The sequence below is a fragment of the Rhynchophorus ferrugineus genome, unplaced genomic scaffold, assembly GCF_030347505.1.
Source record: "Rhynchophorus ferrugineus isolate W39M unplaced genomic scaffold, kcgeb_rfMv2 rfM4, whole genome shotgun sequence".
Taxonomy (NCBI): Eukaryota; Metazoa; Arthropoda; class Insecta; order Coleoptera; family Curculionidae; genus Rhynchophorus; species Rhynchophorus ferrugineus.
Genome location: NW_027472583.1, coordinates 23,446,799 through 23,467,500, shown reverse-complemented (window position 1 = coordinate 23,467,500; position 20,702 = coordinate 23,446,799). Strand labels below are relative to the sequence as shown.

The 20,702-nt window shown below is 30.8% G+C and overlaps 1 protein-coding gene across 5 annotated transcripts in view; it reads left to right on the top strand.

Annotated features, from left to right (window-relative positions):
• Positions 1 to 20,702, top strand: part of AdamTS-B (ADAM metallopeptidase with thrombospondin type 1 motif B) — a 179,360-nt gene that overhangs the window by 136,662 nt on the left and 21,996 nt on the right. For all 5 annotated transcript variants that reach the window (XM_076403490.1, XM_076403491.1, XM_076403492.1 and 2 more), the window contains exons 7-8: positions 3,304 to 3,453; positions 5,807 to 5,953. In XM_076403490.1, coding sequence (XP_076259605.1) covers positions 3,304 to 3,453; positions 5,807 to 5,953 — 297 coding nt within the window. The remainder of the gene's footprint in view (positions 1 to 3,303; positions 3,454 to 5,806; positions 5,954 to 20,702) is intronic.

The following is a 20,702-nucleotide window of genomic DNA, read 5'->3' as shown; positions in this document are numbered from 1 at the left end:
CTCGGATATGCAGATTTGATATTAAGCATCGCATCTGAAAAACCTCAAGCTTACAGATATCAGTATGTGACAGTGTCCAAGTATAATAGTCCATACCGCAAAAATGTTAATTTTTATATAAATTATTAAAACAAACAAGGTTTAAAAAAATTGCCTGTTTATAACCTCTTATATTTGTCACAAATGTCTTGAAGACATTTGACAACTAGACCAATTTTATAGATTGATTTGGTTACATATTGGGACGCATCAGACAGCATTGTGTCCTGTTTTAATTAGAATGGATTAGGATTGCTCCAGCCCATTAACCCCTGCGCTAAATAACTGGCATGGTTTCTATTATGTTATATCTATAATAGTTGGTAACGTTTATACGTAATTAAAGATAATTCAAAAATTAAGTACTCTACCTAATAATTTATTTTAAAACATAAATGTCCATATCAATTAATAAAGCCTATTAGCCTAATTGGCGAATATTTTATATTGTATACGGTTCCAAAACACATCGCCGACCAATATTACTCCACGTTCGGAAACAAAATAAATCCGTTTCGACTGCAGAAAATAGCATTCGGCGAAATTGCCCGGCAAAACCGTTTTACAATTTTTTAATAAAAGCCGAAAAACACAAACACGCTTTATAAATAGACATTTACAGGAAACGTTTTCCATTTAAAATAAAATAGAAATAAAACACTCTCGACCTGTTCATACGGCGGTGTTTTATTTTCCGTTTTCGAAATGGGGGGTCCGGATAAACCGTTTGAATAATGTAAAATGGCGGGACGTTGCGTTTGAATGTTTTGTAACGCTGCTTTATTATTTATACGATATAATGAAACGGTCTGTTGTGTAATTGATATGTAAAATTCAAATTTTCCAACCAGAAAACTATGATTTATGTATTATTTTCAAGCCCAACGACGACCACCACAATCTTACCGTTATTATTATGTAGGGTTATTTTTAAACCCATATAAAATAAAAATTGTATTTAATAAAAATATATGAACAATATGAATTAAATAAATAAAAACAGAGACCAAAATTAATGATATAACCACTACTTATATAACATATGCAAAAGTAAATAAAGCAAATAAGCGTGCGAGATCTTGATATTGAAAGAGGCCGGGTAAGAATTCTGAAAACGTAACAAGTACCTGAGCAACCAATTTTCAATAAAAAAGGTGGAATTAAAATAGACTTGAAATATAACAGGGTTATGATCAATGATTATTACGATTGATACTTCTAATGTCAAGTAACATTGGTATATAAATATATTGTCAGTTAATATACTAGTAGCTAAAATTACGGGTAATTAATAATGTTGACGGATGATAGTACTGATGAATAATAGTATCAATAAAGAAATGTACTGACAACTACTGATAAAGGATGGTAGGGATGCCGAAAAAATATCAATATTTTTTCAAAAAACTTAATTATATTTCTTAAACATTATAAAATACCATTTAATAATTTTTTATAAGCTGTTTAAATTGGTTTAATAAAAAGGTTTAACGATATCAGTTTGGACTGTAAGTTTAACGATGAAACGATATATAAATATATTTTAAAATATCGATATATATCGAAATATCGATATTTTCTCGGTGACCGACACCCCTAATGGATGATGTTAATATCAATAACAGACGATGAGAATAATAGTCAATAGCATAATAGTAAATAAAGGTAATAAATATATAATAATAAATATAACATAATAAATGGAGATTTAATAAATAATAAATGGGGACTAAAAAGCGAAAACTCGAATACACTTTGAACAAACTCATCATTTGATGAAACTCGGTGCAAAACAAAAATCAAACATGCTTCAAATATTCTTCACTAAATCTCGCCAAAGTTGGCGATCAACCGCAACTGTTTTGGCATCGGAGAATGTTGGTCCTCTATCATTCAAACCACTTTTTATTATCTTAACTCCTTTTTTTTCAGAACTCTTCTCTACGAAATCATTGTAATCTGGGTTTATATATTTATTCCTGAACTTTGACATATTTTAAACGACAAACGACCACCAATTGTCGTATTTTAAATGAACTACTTTATTTCTAATGTTATCTCGGATATGCAGATTTTATATTAAACATCGCATCTGAAAAACCTCAAGCTTACGGATATCAGTATGTGACAGTGTCCAAATATAATAGTCCATACAGCTAAATTGGTACAATAAGCATTCGAAATGGTATATGATTATGAGTTATTTGGATAATTAATACATAATCGTCTGACTGGCATAGGCTTTCAACATTTTGGAAAACATTAGATAACCTCAAAATGTTACCGAAGAATTGTACATAAAATACATTTTAATTGAAATATTTAACAATTTTTCACAATAATTTATTATTGAACCAAAAATACAAAATGAAATATAAATGATTTTTTTTATAACATCTTTATTAGATACGCTTAGTACAATCTTAATTTACAATTAATTTATTACTACTTTTCCTATGTACTTGGATTAATTAACAAGTAAGACGAGTGAGAGAAAATATATCAGTATGTATTCCTCAATTATAAAATTATAATTACTTATTAAATATTAACTTATAGCTATAGTTTACACTAAATGTATACACTTTATATAAGTTCATATGGTTTTATTCGTTTCAATCTCCTGACACCCTGCGTACTGTCCAGCAGTTGTATTGCTTCCAAGTTAGTTTGATTTAGTAATCTTTTTTCATGTTTCAAGGCGAAATCTTGGACAACTTCGCAAATCCATTTGATTTCCAGGTCATCGTGCAGTTCCTCATTAGTTACATAGCGATAGGAATTGGTAATCAATCGAAGAACCTTGTTTTGCCAGCGTTGTATGACTAGTTGATTTGAATTTTTAGTGCAACCCCATATTTGCACCCCATAGATCCAAATTGGCTTTATAATTGTATTATAGATCAACCTCCTTGATTTTAGATCAAGTTGAGAGTATCTTCCGACTAACCAGTATAGTTGTTTTATTTTGGTTCTAATGTGTTTTGCTTTTTGTCTAACGTGATGCATATAAATGAATGAATATTATAAATTGTATTTTTATCTATAATAATGTATTGTAGCAGACTGGTATATTGACATAACCATATTACCTTCCTCCGTAATTCCCTTCAACCAAGACATTATTCTAGTGAATTATGTAATACCAAATAATAAATCTAATAAATAAAAAATAATCATATTATTATCAGTCGTTCTTTATCACATGAACTTTGATTTTTAGTTGATAAATTAAATGATGATTTCTGATTTTTTTTATTTCAGGAAGGATATTTGTTCAAGACAAGACACACCTTGTGGTACTCTAGGCGTCGCTCATATAGGGGGCATGTGTAAAGCGGCCAGAAGTTGCAGTGTTAATGAAGATAATGGTATTACTTCCGCACACACCATAGCTCATGAAATGGGTCACAAGTAAGTTTATTTCACTAATCTTATTAATCTGAAATATATATAAAATGTATATATGTCCCCGGCCCGAGACATAGATGGCACGAATAGAATTAAATCCATGTGTTTTTTAGTTAGCCCCAGGCCCCAAAAGATGCGTGTATAGATTTGACAGCTGTCGGATCATTAGTTTGTGAATTATAGCATTTTGAGTGAAGCAACTTTTGTTATTGTGAAAAAAATTGATAAAAAGAAATTTCGCGTGTTGATTAATTATTGCTTTTTGAAGGGAATAAATACAATTGAAGAAAAAATTTGGATTGATGCCGAGTTTCCTGATACTGCTCCAGGAACATCAACCATCAAAGTTTGGTATGCTAAGTTTAGAACGTGGTGAAATGAGCATGAACAGGGTGAACGTAGTGGACGCCCAAAAGAGGTTGTTGCCGATGAAAATATTTAAAAAATCCACAAAATGATTTTGAATAACCGTATATTGAAATTGAATGAAATAGACACTATAAAGATATCAACGTGTGTGCTCCCTTTAGACCAAAAACAACGACGAATTGATGATTTGGAGCAGTGTTTGAGGGTGATCAAGCGTAATAAACTCAAATTTTTGCGCCGATGTGTGATAATGGATGAAACATGGCTCTATCATTTTACTTCGAAGTCCAATTCACAGTCATCGGAGTGGACTGCACACGATGAACCCGCTTAAAAGCATGGGAAAACGCAACATTGAAAAAGGAAGGACCATCAACAGCGACTACTACATAGCGTTATTGGACCGTTTGAAAGACGAAATCGCTGAAAAGCGGCCGCATTTGAAGAAAAAGAAAGTGCTGCTTCACCAAGACAAGGCACCGTGTCACAAGTCAGTGAAAGCGATGGCAAAAATCCATGAATTGGGCTTTGAATTGCTTGCTCGTCCACCATATTCTCCAGATCTGGCCCCCAGCAACTATTTCCTTTTCCCAGATCTCAAGAAAATGCTCGCTGGGAAGACATTTTCGTAGAATGAAGAGGTGATCGCTGAAACTGAAGCCTATTTTGAAGCAAAGAACAAATCGCTCTACAAAAATGGTATCGAAAAGTTGGAGGGTCGCTATAATCAGTGTATCACCTTTGAAGGGCAGTATGGTAAAAAAACTGATTTTGCCAAAAAAAATTGTTTTACTATGGTAGGCCGGGTAGTTATTAATTGATCTGTTATAGACAATTTTCTACGTAAAATAACAGTTTTCCATGTACTATAATAGAGCTATTCGGTATATACAGAGGATACAGAGTTGTATAGAGACAATTTTTTAAAGTATTTTAATGGATATGATGGGATTAACACAGTGTAGTGAATAACAAGCAGCTAAAATGGAATTAAACTGTTAGGTTTAACAAAAAATGGAATAAATTGACGGATAAGTTGTTGTAAAAAACAGCAACGACAGCCAACAACTGTGCTGGCTACATATTGCAAACATTTTGAAACAGCTTGTAAGTGATAGACTGTTGCAACTTAAATAGAACGTTCTATCGCATTCAGCATACTCAAGATATACAGGGTCTTCTGATTAATTTGTTTAGATAGATGCAGGATCGATTACCTAACACACAGACTCCTCCACAGAAATAGCGTCCTTTCAAGACCACATCGCCCGTTTTTAGAAAAATGGGAAACAATTGTAAAACATGATGCGAAATATTTGATACAAATTATATTGTACCAATTTGTCATAACACTTGCATCTAAACATGAAGAAAAGATCAAAATACACGAGATCACCTAGTAATTAAACAGAGAATTACATTTTCTAAATATTCCATATAATTTTACGCACCAATGATCGATTTCCTGATATATAACACGCTAATAACCATTAATTGGACCCCATTACTCAGACGCAGGCTCAACTTTTATCGGACGAAAGAAAAAATATCGCCTTTGATATACGCTAATTACATGAAAGTAAAACATTACAATTTCCATCGTTCTTTCCCCCGCGGAGGAAACAACTTGTGCACTAACACAACATACAGGCAGATATAGTGGAGTTGAAGCAAATAAATTCTTGTTAGATCGTAAAATAAAACAAAAGAGCGCCGGCTCCTTGAGAGTGCTTCGTTAAAGTGATTTTACGGCGTGAAAAGCGAGATTTATTCGTCTTTAAACGAAACGTCATAAGCTCCTCCGAAACCGAATAGAATATCCGTACGTAGCACGTAATTTAACCAATAAAACAAGCCGAAATTTTCGAAATTTCTCGAGTTTTTATTGGATAAATTTAGGAGCTAATAGCTATCTGCGTGCGTGCTCAAGAATGCTTCTGTTAGGTGGAGAATAATTTTATTAACTCATTCGTTTTTCCTTGTTTAGTTTTGGAATGTTACACGATACAGAGAAAATAGGATGTAAACGAAAAATTGGGAACAACTTGCACATAATGACGCCGTCGTTCGAAGCAGATGCAGTCAGTGTTAGTTGGTCCAATTGTAGCCGTAGGGAAGTCACGAACTTTTTAGAGTAAGTAACACCAACATTATATTTGCTGTTACATATATTATGTTTGATGATATATGCTGTTGTTATATATTTATATATATATATATATATATATATATATATATATATATATATATATAATTATTCTCCAAAATGATTGATTTTTTATATGGATTCGGGAATGGTTTATAGTCATAATTAGGTCCGATTGATAGCTGTGATAAAATTCCAAAAATTTCTAAAATATTTTTTATTTCAACTGACTTTCATCAATTCCCATAACATTTTTCCGATCTCACAGATAATTACTGACTCTCATGGAATATAGTGTATGTTATAATATATATGTGTGAATAATACATATAGTAATTAAAATAACATTAGCAACATGTGATAATATTTTGAAATATTGTCATTGTCACTTTTGTTGCCAATGTGTTACATTCCTCTACATTCCTGTTAGTTTAAGCCTAAAAAAAATGTTAAACCTAAAATGTATTTTTAAAATTAAATGCTACGTCTTGTATGACGAACAGGAAATATTGATCGACGTAAACATAATGCGGAACTAGGAGAAGCGAAGATTTTTATGTGATATCCCCCTGTGAATTCATGAAAATGAATTCATAAAAGCATCCATTTATATTAATAATCACAAATATTTACCAAATTTACAATAATAAATGCATGTATTGTCCAATCTCTCATCATCTTCGATTAAATTGTTCAAAAAACAAAATGCAATCCCCTCCGTCAAAATCAAAATTCTCAATTCTATTTTCTTTTTGACCTCATTTGCATGAGAGCATGAGCATGAGTTTCAACACTCGTAGCGTCACTTTTATGCCTTGTACCTATAGAATTCAATTTGCTTGTTCAATATCATCACAAGTCAATAAGTCTAATCATTCCAAATTGCCACTGCCTTAGTTATCCCAGAATTTATCTCTCATCTACTATAGCATTCATTGAAATTTTAGTTACTAGTTTGGACGCAATCATATTTATATCTGATTTTAATAAAATTTACTTACCCAAAACATACAAACAGTAATTCTATATAGTCCCTTCCTTTCATGTCACTTTTATACCAGCTGGATTTTTTTGGAGTTTCAGATGCCTGTTGTCACCTTTTGATACTCTTATAATACACTGTTTCATATTTACACACCTCAAAGTTTTCAAACGATTCAAACTTCAATGTTTCTTATTCAATATTAATATTGTGGAATGATTCTATATGATTAACGAACTGTAATTTTGATGACATACTAACATAAAGTACATCGAGTCATATTTATCTGAAGCATTAGGTTCGTCAATTGTGCCTGAAATATAATGAATTTGGTACAGAATTAAATCCAATCTACAAATTTATAATAAAAATTGAATGGATACGCAACTCGTATGTCTCTTCACATTGGAAATGTTTAAAAAGTTTCTGTAAATATTTACAAAACAAAATTTCCAATTTTCCATCTAATATTTATAATCAAAATACTAAAATAAATAAACTATAAACAACAACATTATTAATCTTACTTACAAAACAATATAACAATTAAGATAACTTAATATGAAAATATATAATATATAAAAATAATATATCAAATGTAATAAAACGATATCGGATATCATATATAAATAATTTTGTTATACTCGCACCTGGCACATGCTCTGGCATTGGTCAAAATATTGCTGCCGTATTTCGTTCGATTCTACTTCTGGATCTCCTGAAGAAGTTCATATTCTAGTGGTATTATCTATGTACTTCTATTATCTTTGTTATATTTTCTCCAATCTTAAATGCCTTAAAACAACTTTATACAAGCAATAAGTATTTAAGCATAAAACGCGTAGTTACAGAAATGAATATTTCGATGTCTGACATTGCCCACCTGTTATAAATATTTCAAAATTAATTCAAACTTGTATGTATATTTGTATATAATTTTGCATTTTAAATATGCATTTACCCTAATCATATTAAACATTATTCAGTATCAACCCTTTTTAATAAACACAACACAAAATGATTTTAAAGTTAACACTGAAAATTATTTTACATAAATTATTACATTCAAATGAACTAGTCCGTGTAATTTTTGATTCTGATAATATAATGGGCGTTATTAATTTGCATAATTTGCATTCGGTTCTTTGTAACAATACCAATAAATTTGAACTAATATCCGAAAACATTTGCATACTGTATTCACCTATATATATTATATAAAGGGAACAAGAATCTCCACTATTTGATATAAGGGAATTTAGTAAAGTTAGAGATGATATAACTAAATTCGCACCCTGGGACTACGTAATGGTGAAATATTACATCCGAAACTGTATAGCAGCAGGAATGCAGTGAAGCAACAGCGTTCGTATTAAAGTTTCAGTTGGGATGTTATATTATTCTAATTGTCAATTTCGTAGTTGAATTTCATTAGAAAACCGAATAGATTAGGCGATGTTAATGTATTTAGAGCCTCTAAGAGATTTTAATTGCGTCCATATCAAATTATAATGTTTGGTGTTACAAACAAGACGGGAATTTCTGGTGACAAAGAGCTAATGCCGTAACAAAATAACAGCAAGCTTTAATGACCTAATTATAACTTAAAATTACAATTTGATATTCTTACTTAGTTTTGAAATTAGAAATGAAACATACATACTAATAATGAAAGAAGATTCAAATTCATTGTTTAAACAACTTATAGGTTATAAAAATAAAATTTTCAGTTTTTTGTAACACAGAAACTTCATTTAAAGAAATTGGTACAATGTCGATTGATGCAGATTTATTCAAATTAAAGCGAACGACGCAAATTTGGTTGTTAATAAATATCCAATATTACAAAACGAAGTTTAGGTATACACAATTTTGCAATATTTAGCTAGTTTAACCTACCTCTGCTTAATTTCCTTAGAATGAAACTATTTCTTTGTTTTTATCATAAAAATCGAAATAGAATAAAATTAATATAATAAATGAAGATTCAAATTAAACTCACGGACAACTATAGCAGCATTGATAACGGTTCAACGCTTCCGTACTGGAGCTGTGCTTATTAACTAAAACTAGCCAATGTTTGCAATTGTACAAATTTCATGTTCAAGGAGGGAAATATAAAGGAAATAATATTAAAGGTCTCCTAACTAGGTTATTCTATTTAAATATGTGCTTATTACGGCTGAGTGAACTGATAGGATTGCTTTTCCATGGTCCATTAAATAATTAAAAACCAATTAATCAGTATTCAGCAAGAGTTGACTGGTCCGAGTATCTATCTCTCTTATGTGAAAGTTATGTAATTTTAACATAATTTTGATGTTATTTAACCTCCCATTTCTTGAAAAAATGAGAAGCTTGCTCGGGATTTTCGTTGCTTTTATCCTTCTATTTTTCTTTTTACAGTAGGTCAGGGTCCTATCCTGTTTAATAAACAGAAGAAATGCTCATTATGAACGTTCATTCTCTGCCGAGTCTGATCCGGATGTAATGAAAGCCCTATCAATTAAGGAATACGAGACGGGTAATTTTTGGAATGGTGTGCTGTTTCTTTAAAACTGGACTCTTCTATCAATTTTGACCTTTATATTCGGTTTGATTGTTGAAACTTTAGGAGAATCAGGAATTGGTTGAATTTGTTCATTCCATGATACCCATTAATGAAGCTATCCTCCCCTACATACATACATTAGGTAGAAAATTGGCTAGTGTCTTGTTTTCAGGATGTCCTAGGAAGATGTTAATTAATAAAAGAGCTATGGAGGAACCCATAGCGGCGACAGATTCTTGTTTAGTAATTATTATTAAGTTATTAAGTTATTAGGTAATTCTAAGGTTCCTTAAAGAAAAACTGATAACTCGTACTTGACAATATTCCTTTTGAGCTAAAAAAAACCATCTCAATTACAGGTTCATCATAGGCATTTTTATTGACCTTTTTGTAGAATTCTTCGTATCGACAAACGATTAATGGTGAATGAACTCCCAAGAATCAGATTATTATCTGATAAAACTACTGCACTCCTAGCATTGCAGTTCTTGTATTCATTCAATAAGCCAAAGATACACACTACGCAATTTATTTCCAAATATATTTGTTTTCTATGAAGAAAGTTTATGTTTAAATAAGTCGAAGGTCAAGTTGTTTCAAATGACATTTTTTCTCCACATTGAAATTGGTTATAAACAGCAAGGATATTATGATCGCTGAAATAAAATTATTCCCCGGTATTAAAGGAAATAATAAAAAATCTGGAAGATTATACTTAAGGCCACTTATCTATAACAGACTGTTACGAAAAACTCCTTTTTGGCGCAGAACATCCTTTGAAAACTGTTAGTGTCCAAGATAGACATCCGGTCTTTCAACACACAGACATAGATGAATATCGTTTAAAAATAGGCTATCGCTTCTCCAAAGCAATAATCTAGTCTATTTAGTAGGTTTTAAGAATATTAGGAAATAACTTCAAAAATAAAAGTAGGGTATAGATAATATACAGAGTATATTTGAATTTATTTATACCACGTTTATCAAACAAATAAGTTAAAATATGTGATGATTTCTCATTTACATTACATAAAAGTACCGTGAAATAATTTTGAACAATCAAGTTAAATAATAATAATTATATTTATAATGTGTGACATTCCTAATATAAAAACATTTTTTTCAGCACGACTGAGGCTTTTACAGTTTTAATTTTGCTTATTTAGTTCAAAGGTTATAATGAATGTGGTTTGATAAACTAGGCTGAGAATGAGCTTAAATAATATAATTAAAGATGACTTAAGTGAATAAAGGATAATGTTTAGTTATGCCTGAAACGAACTTGTTGACAATGTGCATAAAGGAAAAAAACGTGGCAGATGTGCAAAAACTTAATTGATTTTGTTTGAATGTAAACCTAGAGAATACTGGTGAAAGTAATTATGTTAACGCGCAAAAATAACTTTATGATTAGTTATCATATAATACTTTAAAAGTGTTCATATTTCATTTGAGGAAGAATTACGCCGCAATCACCATTTTAGGGCAATTCAGTGATGTCGAATAAAATTAAAATACATATTATGGTAGAATAGTATTTATTAATGAAACAAAATGACTAGAGAAAATATAAACCAGAAAAAAAAATCAGTAAATTGAATAGCTACCTAAGCAGCAAGCAGCTAAAACACCCATAAAAACATGATTTTTTCAACCTGAATTCTGTGAATAATATTACCAGAAAAAATGGAAAAAACAATGTGTAATGGTAATTTATCATAAAAAACTCACATAAAAACTGTTCAAGATGATGAAAAATATGTGGTATAAATTATATTTACATATACTTCCTTCATACAAAACCTAAATTAAAATCGATTATCTAAAATATCATCGCCATGGATAAAAATGAAAACATCTCGGGTATGGTGGAATGTCCACTAACTAATCCCGATCGGAATATAAAAGCAGAATGAATAAGACCACTTAAACGATATAAAGACTGAAAAACCATACTCCGCATTGCTGCAGACCACCTAAGCACTGACTAGATATCTGGGTCTTGACCTTTTAAAAGGGACGGCATATTTTCAGTGGACATAAATATATTCCGAGAGAAACTAACAAGCCTCTTATCTCACCCAGTCAGTTAATATACAGTCCAATGAAATTTAAACTATAAATACGTACTTAGTGACATAAGTCGCCCCGTTACTTAGGATAAACACATGCAGTGACCGATGAAATTAAAAAAGGTGATATTTATGTAACTGTTAGATTAACCCTAACATAAAGTACATCGAGTCATATTTATCTGAACTATTAGTTTCGCAGGGCCAATTGTGCCTAAAATATAATGAACTTGTTACAGAATTAAATCCAATCTACAAAAATAAAATAAAAATTGAATGGATACGCAACTCACATGTCTCTTCGCATTAGAAATGTTTAAAAAATGTCTATAAATATTTATAAAACAGAATTTTTAATTTTCCACCTAATATTTATAATCAAAATAATAAAATAAATAAACTATAAACAACATTATTAATCTTACTTACAAAACAATATAATAACTAAGATAACTTAATATAAAAATATATAATAGAATAAATGTAATGTAATGATATCGGATACCATATATAAATAATTTACCGTAACTCTTGCAAAAATGGTGTTAAATTTGGTTGGTTCCTAACTTTCACAAAAACACTTAGCATACTTCAATATAATATATTTCTAATAAGCAATAGTGTCTTAGTAAAAGCTGCATAATATATCAAAAACAACTAAAATTAATAAATGCTATAAAATATCTCAAAATTATAAACAAAAATACAAAATATCTAGTGGAAGGTATCATTTATGCCTGCTTTTATACATCCGAACCTCTGATGTTTCTCAAGCATATACAAACATGGTCAGGAGGTCATTTAAGATCCCCTTCCAAACATAACTTTTTCTATGATACTACGTTACTTGTATAAAACTCGTACTTGAGTACACAAACTTGTGTTAATCTTTTAGTAAAATGTTGCCTTTGTCTCTTTGGGATAATACATGGCTCGGTGAATGGAGATAATATGAAATGAAACAGTGGCGTTACCAGAAGACGAGGCTTGGGCAGTCTATAATAACGTCCGAACTGAACTATGATCCGTAACTGAATAATTCAAACTACCCTTCAAAAGTATCTGAAATCAACTTCTGAGGGTTGCCAAATTTTCGTAATCGTTTACTAGTTGACGTTGCTGGCACCTCGCACTTGTTAGGATACGTTACTCCACAACCATCTCCGGTTTATAGCTCCATTTATAGCTTAATTTACTTATTTTATCGTTAGTATTAGATTTAATATCGAATATACATTTGATTACATTGAATTGATTTAAAGTTTAAACTATATATAATTAGGGAAATAAACTTTGACATTTTTTTGAAATAACATATTTTATTTAAAATATTATTGAACAAAATGAAACAATAAAAATTATAAAAACACCTTATGTAAATAAATTTACATATTTGAACAATTAACTAGAACTCCAAGAACCATATAAATAAACATTACCATAAAAAAGACCAAAATCGTTTAGATCAAACACGGCCAATATAGTTAATACCAAACGAAAAGGCCAGCACTATATATGAAAGCAGTAAAATTTTCCTAAAAATCTCCAAATATTATCGCTACTATACCTGATCCACACACCCCATTAATGAATTGACTACCTCGAGCTTTCGATTAACGTACATTGTACATTTAGTAGCCAAAAACGAATGGATAATCGTACTTTACAAGCTGGAAGAAATCTCAGTTAATACATCATTATTTTTACAAAACAATAATTTGTTTACCTATACTCCTATATAATAATGCATTGTATTTTCCTTGCCATTAGATCATTAGGGTGTCGTTGATAGTTTTAAATTTTGTTTATTTCATGCAGGTCTACTTTTGTTAAGAAATTTAACTATTTTATAGTATCACTGGACACTGTTTTTACATCTTAGCAAAATGCTGTCTAATTTCTTCTTCTTTGATTCTCTGAATATCACATTTTTCGACTTTAACTCTCAAAATATTCTACCTACATCCTAGCTATAAAATAAAATTTAAATCATTACCAAAATATGTAATGTTTAAAATAAATGTCTAATTATTAGTTACTACAATTTTTGCTACTATTCTTGATGGACAAACGTCATTAATGACTTGACTGCTTCAAGCACAACAAAAATAATTTTATTCTCTATTTCTGTTATCATTAAATTTTGGTATTTATTATGTATCATTTAAATTAACCTATAAAGTATATATATATTAATACAAATATAATGTGTGTGTGTGTGTGTGTTTACTTGAGTTGTAGCCAACCATCGAATACGATATTGTAAACCTTAAGGTGAGGTCAAAAGTTTGCGAGCAACGTGAACTTTTTTCTTATTTTCTAGTATTATCCGGTCGTGTGGAATATATCGCAAAAATTGGCTTTTACGACATAACCATCCATGTAAAAGAGATCGTAAATTTTTATTAAACTTTTTGTCACGATCTTAATTTTAGACGTCGTTTTATTACGGTCTTAGTCTGACGAAAATCGCCGGCCGAAGCTGCCGAATTGTTCCGTCGAAGGATTAGGTTTATGGAAGATAAATACATTGTTGCAACTTATAATAAAGTGTAACCCTAGTAAACCACAGATGGGTTTTTAACGTTAAATTAAATGTAATGAATGAGATGATATTAAGTATAATTGTATTGCAATGAATATCACAAATACGCTATGAGTTTTTGCCATAGTCCGATAGAGAGATCTTCTATATAAACAACAACATTACCGTTCATTAGTCTCGCCAAAAACTCGGGAACGGCTTGGCCGATTTGACTAATTTTGATTTAATAATAATATTTTTCGAAATCCAGGGAAGGTTTATATAGGGTGGAACAAAAGTCCAGCTACCATTGGAACGATTATTTTCAAAAAATATTGTCACTATTTCTGCTCGTTCTTGTGGCGTATATTTACCCTTATTAAATTTTGGTCGTCTACACAACACAATGGTTAAAACAAAACTGAGCTAAATGTCAAATAAGCAAGATCGCGCACATTCAAAATGGTAGCGTGACTTTTGCTTCACCTTAGTGTCATATCAAAATGATTGCGGGGCTTTTGCCCCACTATATATTTTAGGGTAAATGATGTGGCTCGGTGAATGGAGGTAAAACGAAATGAAACAGTGGTGTATACATATGTGACCGTTATTTATTGGCAATATAAAAAATGTGAAAAATACAATTAGATAAAACGGATGGCAGCGGTGTTACCTGGAGACGAGGCTTGGGCAGTCGATGGTGGTACGTCTAAACCAAACTAGGGTTGAGCACTGAATGACCGAAACACCCTTCAAACATCCCAGATAAACGTCTCGGGGTTGCCGCCAGCTATTCGTTCTCGGGTTCTAGTTGGCGCTGCTGGCACCCCGCCCGTGTTCAACATCTGGGATTATATTTCTGGGTATTTTGTAGACCGTTATTCCAAGATATAAAATCGACATGCCTCAAGGTCGCTACAATATGATCCCACAATATGAAATAATCGCGAAATAGTGAAAACAAGAATTTGGTTTCCCACACAAAATACCACTGTTACTGCCATCAAAAGTTTCACTGTCACAATGAACCAACATTGTTATTGGTTCTCAAATATTTATAGGTGTCTTCAGAAATGTATTTTGTGACTAAAACCGTTGAACACTGATTAAAACTACCGGCTACAGCTATCAAATCGCGATTACTATGATTTATTATCCGACTTGGAAAGCGGAGGAGGTTCTATGTTCGGCTGTATATACATATTCTTTTAATGTATGTTCGCCGATATCTCCGTTAATTGTGGACCCATTTTCAATATTCTTCTTTTATTCGAAAGACTGCACTTTCAAGATAGTTCCATTGGAACCAAGTCAGGATATGGGGAGAGAAAGGGGATAAATCTAGCGAAAACCAAAAGTTTCAAAGGCACGTACAAAGATTTCAAATATTTTTTATCTAATATAATCAAATATTTGGGTATAATGTTATTGCTGAGCCGATGTGACGGAAAATCGGAAGTCATTCAGTGCAAAAGCCAGTTTGCTTTTGAAGCACTAACTATCGTATATAAATCCGCGTAGAAAAACTCTTAACAAGCAGTTGTTAATGGTTTGATGAAGTCTATGGTTTGATGATTAGAGCGAATAGTTCCCAAACAGAGGTCGCGGGTTCGGTTCCTGGCGGGGATAGTAGCTTTTTGTTATTCTAGTTTAGTAGAATATTTGTTAAATCACCTAGGCTAGGTATCGGACCCCGGGACCTGAAGCGCTTCTTTATTTCAATCACTGTTTCTTTATTCCTATTTCTTTTCATGCAGGCTGTGCCTTTACTTGGCCTTCCCATTGAAATATTAAATAAAATAACTGCATAACTTATCGAGTAAATATCTAACACTAAAAAGGGAAAAATAAAATATTTTAACAAAAAAATTGAACCGACATAAAAAACAAATAAGGAACACACTAAAAATTAAAATATAATCAAACTTACATTTTTAACACACAAAAAAAAATATTTTATAAGAAAATATGAGGCCCAAACAATACAAAAATAATAATATAATATTGTGACATATACAAAAATTAAATTGCCAACAAAACAAATCTAAAATAATATAACTGTTTAGTTTCGGTACCGACTTCAAAGTAATCAGTTAGTAGTAGTTAAAATAATATTGTAAATAGATAAATATGTTTAGGTAGGTATTAAGCTAAATTGTGCGTATATAGTAGAATATAAAATACGTGTAAGTAGATAGGTTAAATAAGGTTTTTGTTTATTTATTTAGTCATTGCAGCGATTATTAATCACATATTTTATTATAATTTTTTTGTGCTAAAAATCCAAGTTTGATTATATTTTAATTTTTAGTGAGTTCCTTATTTATTTTTTGAAGCCGGTTCAATTTTTTTCTTCAAAATATTTTTATTTCACCCGAACGCATGTATTTTTTGATAGGTATATCGATTCAAAGATAAAGATAATTGCGTATATGTAATATATGTTATAAGTGCTAACGGTAGTTTCACATCGTTTTTTAATTACGGTCCACAAAACATTTTTTTTTGCTTTTTTACAGTAAAGCGTACTTTGCAAATACATTTCTCATTTATTGTTACTTAATTACAAATTCAATGCGCGAAAACTTTCTTTACTTTTGAGGATTATGGCTTGGTGAATGGAGGTAGGATGAAATAGTGATGGTTACATGATGTGATCGCTACTTACTGACATTATAAAATATAGAAAGTACAAAGAGATAAGTTATTGCGGCACAGTATTGTCTGAAGAGACCCTATGCTACCTCAAGTTTCAACACCACTGATGACCAGCGAGTAACAGATAATTATAATAACCTTATCGTCTATAACATCTAAAACAATTACGTTGGAGAGTGACTGAGAATGAGGTACATAGGCTTAGAATGCAACGAGTTCGTGCACATCAAATACAACAACACCAAGCACGACACAATGAAACTGTGATGCAGGAACAATCAATCATCATGTACAGAACAATTTCATATCTACTTTCAAGGTATTATATCATAAATGATTTTTGGTAATGTGCTTATAAGTTAATAAAATATTAAACAATTGCAGATGCAACGAAAAAATTATCACTTACTAGTAGTGCTATTACTACTACCAGATGCCGATTATTAATTCTTACAAATATGTTTTGTGCGTATATTGATAGGTGTTGCGCTAACAATACAATATGTACATTTTGTCACTTTTTTAGTAAAACCATAATTCATCACACCATAACTAATGATTCATAAGTCACTGTAGAACTTCTGTGAGAAGTTGAACCAAGGAATTTTCACAAAGCTCCTTTGAGGCTTTCGTTATATCATTTATCAATAAGGGATTTTTTTTGAGGGCTAACTTCAATCCCACCTTATCAAGTTTATCCGAGCTGCTAAAATTATCGAACATTATTACAACACGTGATCTAATATTCATTGCCTGTAAAAATCCGTTTCAAAAATGACTCAATTTTTTAATTTCTTCTGAGACTTACTAATCGAAATTAGGTTCACTCATTTTTCCCTGTCAATCAAACCCATGTATCAAGACTTTTATTCAATTTTCAGTGTAAATGGTTCAAAATTATTTTATAGTCGATGTTTAGTTCTCTAGTTTATATCGATATATTAACGGATTGATACGTTTACATGCCATATATTTCATCGACATTTTTAACGATTAGTTGAGGTTCAAGATTCATCTTTACATACATTTCTTGATGAGCCTGTGCTGCATTTATCTCTTTTCAAAAGTAAAAAGCAAAACACGACGCAAGTGGCAAAAAGCTATAGTAGCAAGTCTTTATAATTATGCAGAATGTCTTTAAAACACGCTATGATATAATTTTGCTGAAGTAAGAAGTAATGCTAGAGATTCGTGACTTCAAAGCCATCCATTAGGAGATTACTTTTTAATAAATTTTTATATATATTTATATTTATTTTTAAGAGTTAACTTATTTTTAGAAATATAGTTATTTTAGTGACACGGCATCTAAATAGAAAACATAAACGCGTTTTTCTCTAAACTAGCTTTTCGAGATGGTTGACATGGTATTTCAAGTCATACTGAAATTTGACGAGAGTCCTCTCTGTACAATTTTTCTGTTGTATCGAAGTAAAAATAGAATTACTTTTTACAGAATTATTTTCTTTATTTAAAAATCTAATTAAAAGAATACAAAAACTTCGGGTTTGTTACCAGCAGCAGTTAGAGGCCGCTACAGTAAAAGCTATAAAACTTGAAACTATATCTCCGAAAATAATTTAGATATTGAAAAATCACTTTAAGGAAACACTGTAAAAGAGTTTTGAAAGACGAAAAAAAATTTATTGGAATTTTTAGATCGGGGGTATTACTTCAAATTGCCAGAAATGATACAGTGAATTCCTAGTAGGCAAGTTTTTCCATAGCATATTCAAACTATACTTGAATAAAATACATGAAAGCCTTTCCTATAAATGGTAAAATATTCGCAACATATATTTGGTCATATATTATAAATTGGCAACTTGGCAACAAATTTCGAATCGCACCTACGATTAGAATGCATTCGTTATTTCGATAAGTAAAGCTCGTGGCTGAGTAAATCACTGTTACTGTAAATCACTCACACTGTTAGAACATAAAGCCGGTTGAAAATAAGCTTCTAAAACCTTGCCGGCTTTAGATTTTAGACTTAATCAGCACCCAGATGTTTCAGGAAATAATTTTGCTCGCTATGTCAGCAAAGGAAGATCAACTGTATTGTAATAAATTGTAAGGACTTAACCTGAAACTATGACCTCAAACCTCAAAGAAGGGACTATTATTTAAATTTGTCGATTAATAACATTGGCCTGATATTAATTGAGATTTTAAAGGGTATTTCGAACTTTACGCAAGATTTTAACTTTTCAATATTTGCACAATTAAGAATGAGCAATAAAAAAAATTGTTTTCAGCTTTTTAACAGTTCACTAATCGTATAAATTCCGCATTTGGTTTTCAAAAAGTGTTCATGTGATTGTTAAAAACGTATGCTATGCTAAGTCATTATATGAGAAAGGGTTTACAAAATAACAATTACTACGAAAGAAGAGGTAATTTGTTCAACGGTCATACAAAACGTCACTGAGAGTTTATTAGAAAACTCACGAACCCATCTCCGTAGTTCGCCATTCAGATAGTCAAAAAACAAATGGCCGGATAATCTAGGTTTTGATTCATTACCGCAATAGTAGATCCGAGTCTTATTTATAATGATGAATCGAAACTCAAAATCATTTTTGAAGTAGCACTAGAAGGTTTTTCTTACGCGGTATCTTAAGATGGCATGGAATTTTAGTTATCTGTTTGACGGGTAGATACTTATCAAACTTATTGAAGCATTATTAATTATTGAGGTCTATTTTTGAAGTTTTGCTAAAGCAAAACTGCTGCTCAACCAGACCGTCTATCACCAATTGAAACAAATGAAAATCAGATATATTTTGAAAGAAAAGTACCAAAAATAGTAGAGAGGAAAAACAAAACTACATTAACCAAAAATTGTTCAAAAATCTAAAGTATTAAGCAGTCATCATAATGAATTAGGGCATACATATTTTTACATCCCTGAACCACAAAAGATAAGATATGGACAACTCCATTTAAATAATTGTTAATTAGGACCAACGCCTGTCTGCGTTAGTTCAGATGAACCTTTTCTTGGACTTGGATTCAAATCATTGCGAAAGTCTGATATCGAAATGAATAAATACATAAATTAAGTTAGGTCGTCAAAGACAAAATTTGAACTTTATATTAAAGAGTTTTTCGTGTAACCCTGTTTCAGTAATTTTGTTAATGATAATCTGTTTTTGATAATAACTCATTGTCACCTAATTTTATTTTACGTTCTAAACCAAAATTGAAAGCATTTCAATAAAAAATATATATAAAATGTACTGCTTTATTTAAGAAGTCTTCTAAAAATTATTGCATTATTAATGTTAAATGCTAGGTTATTTAATGTTAAATACTAAGTTCATTATTCAGCAATAATAGAAACTAAAATGCAGCAACTTAATATAAAAACTTAATTAAGCAATAAATTTAATTTAATTTAAAAAGGTTTCATCACTATGACTGAGACTTGGGTTTAGCACTATGATTCGGGATCAAAAGAGTAGACTAAGAAGTGCTTTGAAAAAGAAAGGAGTTTAAAACTAAAACTTTTATTTTACCTGAAAACTATTTTGTCATAATGAAAATAAATGGCAATAGAAGAGTGAAACTAGTGAAATAAAGACCATGTCTAACTGATTTGAGTACCTTTAATCCACCTTTGGTTATCTTACAACTTAAACTGTGGTATTTTTACGTATCCACTATGCCAAGATATGCCTTAACTGTGATTAACTGTGAAATGACTTTCAATCCAACATCAACCTGTTTTCTTTCCTTGACAAATAATTTTTTATAAGCAAGTCGATACCGGTTAATTGCATTCAAAGGAGAACAGCATTACGAGATCCCCGGAATTCTTCCGACTGCTTCAATTATTAAAAATACAGTCTTTAAAATAAAAAAGTCTATTTTATTTGAAAACTATTTTATTTTAATGAAAATAAGTGGAGACATGCTGGAACTACTGTACAAAAATCATTCTTGTC